This window comes from Amphimedon queenslandica, unplaced genomic scaffold, assembly GCF_000090795.2.
Source record: "Amphimedon queenslandica unplaced genomic scaffold, v1.1 AMPQUscaffold_13261, whole genome shotgun sequence".
NCBI lineage: Eukaryota > Metazoa > Porifera > Demospongiae > Haplosclerida > Niphatidae > Amphimedon > Amphimedon queenslandica.
The window spans coordinates 28,040-34,398 of NW_003546503.1; the positions used below are offsets into that span (position 1 = coordinate 28,040).

At 31.9% G+C, this 6,359-nt stretch overlaps 1 protein-coding gene across 1 annotated transcript in view; it reads left to right on the forward strand.

Annotated features, from left to right (window-relative positions):
* Positions 1-6,359, forward strand: part of LOC100632631 (high affinity nerve growth factor receptor-like) — an 11,035-nt gene that overhangs the window by 2,590 nt on the left and 2,086 nt on the right. Inside the window, exons 8-9 of the mRNA XM_019999505.1 lie at positions 6,049-6,265; positions 6,324-6,354. Of these exons, the coding sequence (XP_019855064.1) occupies positions 6,049-6,265; positions 6,324-6,354 (248 nt within the window). The remainder of the gene's footprint in view (positions 1-6,048; positions 6,266-6,323; positions 6,355-6,359) is intronic.

Sequence of the window (6,359 nt, forward strand, 5' to 3'; positions counted from 1 at the left end):
GATAACAATTATTGGTTATGTTGAGCTATCATGTAAAAAATGGTTATAACTCAAAAAATATTAGTCGGAATCAGATCAAATTTTCTAAAGAGCATAAGGACATCAATGTGTATCAAAAAATGTAATAAAAAATTTGGGTGATTTTGGAGCCATTTTTTAGAAAAAACCATGGGCTATAGCCTTGGGTATTTTTCAGAATTTTAGCGTTTTATTAAAATGGCCGTAACTTGAAAAATTGAAGTCGGAATCAGCTCAAACTTTCTACACAGCATAAGGACATCAATATGTATCAAAAGATGTAATAAAAATTTGGGTTGATTTTGGAGCCATTTTTTGAAAAAACCATGGGCTATAGCCTTGGGTATTTTTCAGAATTTTAGCGTTTTATTAAAATGGCCGTAACTTGAAAAATTGAAGTCGGAATCAACTTAAACTTTCTACACAGTATAAGGACATCAATATGTATCAGAAAATGTAATAAAAATTTGGGTTGATTTTGGAGCCATTTTTTGAAAAAAACCAGTTTTATTCCATTATTATTTTTATCATTTTATTATTATTATTATTATTATTATTTATTATTTTCTTTATCATTCTTAATTTGTACCTATCGTTACCTTAACCTATCTTTAACTTTGCTTTTTTTTCTTCTCTTTTCCTTAACCTACATGTTTATTTCTACCCTTTTATAATAAATTTTTGAGGGCTCTGTTCCCTTTTCACATGGGCTATAGCCTTGGGTATTTTTTAGAATTTTGGTGTTTTCTTAAAATGGCCGTAACTTGAAAAATTGAAGGCGGAATCAGCTCAAACTTTCTACACAGCATAAGAACATCAATATGTACTGGAAAATGTAATAAAAATTTGGGTTGATTTTGGAGCCATTTTTTGGAAAAAACCATGGGCTTTAGCCTTGGGTATTTTTCAGAATTTTGGCATTTTCTTAAAATGGCTGTAACTTGAAAAATTGAAGTCTGAATTACCTCAAACTTTCTACACAGCATAAGGACATCAATATGTATTGGAAAATGTAATAAAAATTTGGGTTGATTTTAGAGCCAATTTTTGGAAAAAAACCATGGGCTATAGTACAGCTAGGGTATGACAAACATGTTTTGTAATAATTACTAAGATCTAATGGCTAAGCTAAGATGCTACATTATATAGGCACTATATACTATTATTGTGATCCACAATAATAAGCAATAGTGTTATTGTTATTTTCCCATTTATAGGAATCCTGATACTTATAATCGTCCAAGTTTCTCAGATATATCATCAAGTCTATCCTCACCTGATAAACAATTACTAATGATTAATAAAGAGGATCCTGTTACTGTACTGGGTGGAGCTTTAGAAACAAGCCACTCCCTCTACACTGACTTACAGTACATGTACAAAAAGTAAAATTTGCATGTTGTATTTTTTAACCTCTCATTGATTCTTCCCACTCTTTCTTTTAATTATTTTTTATATTAACAGTTTCAGTGAGTGATTAAATGTTCAGTTCCTCCCTCATTTATAAATGTATTACAGTTTTTGAGTAATGCATTTGTATTTTTAACTGCTCTATACTTTATTACACTTTATATTATATAATTTTGAAATATAAACTTACTGTTGCATAAATACTGAAGAAAATATACCATTTCATACATGCACTGTGGGAATGTGTGTAATGTAGGCTTCTGCACTATTATAGTCTGTTTATACATAGTACAGAGGTTATGACCACATGTTGTTAATTCTGACAGGTAGCTAGCTACTATAATTATATATCTATGCTATAATGCATGCATGGTATCATAAGTACATTACATTATAGATCTAAGAGTGGCTGAAGCCTGCATGGTGTACATGAATAGCTTGGTTGTGCTGTTGCATATGATCACAAGCAAAGAAATTTGAATATCATATTTTGTTGATGCTATAGTCAAGTTCACTTTTACTGCTAATATCAATATGCAGTAGGATATAATATTTCTAATGTTCACATTCATGGCAACTTTTGAGTAAGACTTTTGCTTTGAGAGTTTGAGGCAATAGTACAGATCATTATAATGTATGAATATTTGGATTTGTGAATCTCACTAACTGTTAGGTGGTGTTAAATATCAAAGCATTCTTGACTTTGAAATGATGATTAATTTTAAATTAATCATAATTATGATAACAATTCTAACAATGATAACAATTTTAATGATAGCAATTCTTATTTTAGACAGATTACATTAGCAAAGAATAAAGCATATAGACAGTTATAAAGACATTGTGTATAGTGCATCATCAACAATTAATGTGTGAAGTTAACAATAATTATTATTGTTTTATAGACCAATTACAATTATAGTCCGTGTGAAATGTTACACACTTACAAATGTATATACGAAGTAACCAGGGGTGTTGTTATGGGGGTGCATGTGAGTGCATTGGCACCCATAATTGAATAAAATGCACCACCTGACTGAGTCAATCTGTTGATGATAATAATAGCAAATGCATCCATTATTATGCTAGAGCAGCCTGCACTCATGCACCCACAACTTCTGATGCTGGAGGCACCCTTAAAAGTAACTCACAGTAAACATGCATAGACCTCAAAATTGATTTTATTCCTCTTCAATCAACCAATGGGTCCATTCGCTGCTTTTTGAAACTCACTCTTTCTCTCTTGTATCTTAAATTGAAAACAGGTCATCACTACTTCGTATTATTATTATATTTATCACCCTAATACCCTTTAATTGTTAAAAATCTATATAAAAAATGTCTGATACAAAAATGGCAGGCCAAATGACCGATTAAGCCCCGGAAGTGAAGTCCTCCAAAATCACTCACCATACAGTATGCATTTGTCATTAGACACGTGATATCACGTGCATAGACTCTATTTATTATGAGGTGTTAGATTTAATTATAGGTGTGGTTTTAGATCTAATTTTAGTAATTAATTTTAGTACTGACTCAAGCAATGGCTCATTCGCTCTCTCTTTCACTGGCTGTCCTTATGATATTATTGCTTAATGAGGCAGCAACAGGAGGAGGAGGAGTATGTACTGAAGGATTCATGGACTTGAGTCTACTAGTAGCTAAATCAGTTCCTGCTACTCCGTCAACTGTCAATCCTTTTTCTGACAGCAATGCCAGAAGATGGGTCATTGGTGGTGGCAATTCATTCAATTGCACTTCTGCTGCTGTAACAGAAGTTCTTTTTGGAGTTGATATCAGATCAGAATATGGAAATAAGAACAAGTATCCTAGCGTTGACATATGGCTATATGATGGTAGTTCTTCCTACCAGAGCTCTATCACTATTCCTATTGTACTGTCTCCTGATAATGTCACTACTAATGGATTATATCGTTATGTTCTTCCTACTCCTTTTAGTGTCAGTGGCAGTAATTATGATAATTACAGACTAGGAGCGTATCAACCTGAAGATGATTCAAGTGTTGTTCGATTATACAGAGCAACAGCTAGCAGCTCAGAAACAGTTGGAAGAATAAGAGCAGACTCCATTAGTGAATCAAATATCAGAACATCTGGTCGGGGTAGAGAAATTGATTTTAATACTGGTGTAACAAATATTTTTATGGTATATCTCAAAACAGGTAGGTAGCCGCATCTTATTTATAATAAAAACAATTCTATTTATTCTTTTAGATCCCCTGAACTGCTTTGAGAATATTTTCACTGAAACTGAAATTAATACAAACAGTCTATCAGTTACTAATGTAATACCAGTCACTGATACAAGAGCTTTTCCTGATATACAGTTCACATGTAATGGTATTATTACTAAATGGATAATTGGTATTACACAGAATCAGGATACAAGCAAACATTATCCTAACATTTATTTAAAACGTTCTTCTGAACTGATTCATGCACTAACTGTTGATGCTTCTGCTGCTACATCAAGTAATGGTAATGTATATAACTTTACAAGTGATATTGAAGTAGAGTATGGAGATATATTAGTAATCAATGTAACCACTAATAGTAATCCAATGTATTATCAACAATACAATGGACCATTGAATTATGAGCTTAATAGCAGTAATGGATTAATACCATTGGAGCATAATGACTATCCACTGATATCAGTTATAATAAGTGAGTATATCTTTATATTGTGATGTTTATTGTTTCTATTATAGACCCAATTTCTTCAGTCACTTCCACAACTTTTATTAAAGAAATGGATACTGTTGCTACAATGACCATATTACAATCCTCCTCCACTTTAATGACCAATAACTACATTCCAAACTCATTCACCAGCTTACATGACACTACCTTATTAAGCACTACCAATACTTTGTTAAGCACTACCAATACTTTGTTAAGCACTGCCTCAGTTGGTGTCATTAGTACCCCTCCACCATCATCTATTACTGATTCATCTGTCACACAAAGTATTGGACCAACAATTGGCAATACAGGAAGTGGTAACAGCTTCAATGATAGCTGCTGTTGCTATTACCATATTAGTATTACTGATAATTAGTATCATAGTGATATTAATATTGATAGTAATAGTATATAAAAGAAGAAATAAAGTGAATAAAGCAACACGTATTCCTGAAGGGGGTGATGCTTTTCTTGCTAGTTCTGTTTATTCTGATGTCACTCCAAATGGAAAAGGAGAAAATGAGATACATGATATGTGTAATCCAAATTACCAAGCAAAAGGTACAATAAAAATTATTACATATTATTTTTCATGCATAATTACTATTATTTAATGAGCATGCACACTTGTTAATTTATATTTGCTCTAGAGACAAACAGAAATCATTCTATCTCTTTATAAACTTTCTATTCTCTCCCCTTATAAACAGGTGCAGCTGATGTTTATGAAGTGCCAATGCCAGTTATGAAAGGAATAGAAGCAGTTTATGGTGATACAATAGTTCATAGTGGGACAATGATTGATGTCAGTAATCCAAATTATGAAGATCCCAATGAAAGAAGTAGAGCATGTTTTAATAGAATAAGTAATGCATTATGGGTTTCATTGATTATTTAGGTAGTCCTGCATTATTATATGAAGAACCAATAGCAACTCTAACTGAGAAACAAAATGTAATCATTATTTTTATATGTAACCAATACACAATAGAATGAAGAATGATAAACATGATTTTAATCAACATTCATATGCATGACATAAATTACTTTTAGAACATAAGTGACGTAAATATTAATCTCCACAAACATGATTAACAAACACTTTCAGTTTATGTTTTGTGCTTTCCTAACAGGATATTGAATTTTCTAATGAACTGTATGGACTATTAGATGAAGCAACACTATATGTACCCACTGCAGTATGTACTGAATATCTTTTAATAATTATGTTTCAATTAATGTTGTTAATAGTTAGAACGTTCTGGAGAACAAAGTGAAGAAATCTATTCTGCACTGATACATGAACAGGTATTGACTGTGTCATGTAATTATAGTAATTATAATTGATATTTTTATGGCATAGTATTCATCTGCATATTCAACACTTGATCATACTGGTGGTACTTCATTCTTTATAGAAGATACTGAGTACTGGGAACCTGATAGTAATACTGATGGTATATACCAACAATTATCTGATAGGAAATACAGAGAAATTATAAGGCACCAGATAAAGTAAGAGCTAGACATTAAAAGTGTAAGCTATTGATGCTTATGGCAGTATGGCTTAATTTAATACCGTATAGCTGGTTTATTTTGTGGCCTCAAATTTTTGCTGCTTAAATTTTCATTAGAATTAATTTTAGTGCCTTGCTAAATTTTTGTTAATATTTAATTGGTTTTAATAAAATTTAGTGGAATTAATTTTAGTGGATTTGAGCCTGCACGAAAATTAATTCCACACGAAATAAACCAGCTATACGGTACTGTGTAAACAAGCCATACAAGTATGTGAGTGGGAAAGGCAGTGTATGGTAAACATTAAACATGCACTCTTGACCTATTAGATGTGGTGCATGCATGTCAACAGTATAATGTATGGCTTCATGAATATGTACATTCTCACTCCAATAGAGTAACAGATTATTTAGGATCAGGACAGTTTGGTACAGTTAATAAAGGAGTATGGACTACACCTACTGCTGGATCAGTGTCTGTTGCTATTAAAACATTTAATGATAATACTTCAGAGGATGAGAGAGTAAAGTTTCTACAAGAGGCAGCCATTATGGGTCAATTTCATCATCCTAATGTTGTTAAACTTCATGGAGTGGTCACCATTGGACATCCTGTGAGTCTGTAGCATTACTAATGATTGTACTCTTTAATATTTATTAATGTGTACATAGATAATGATAGTACTGGAATTAATATCTGGAGGTGAC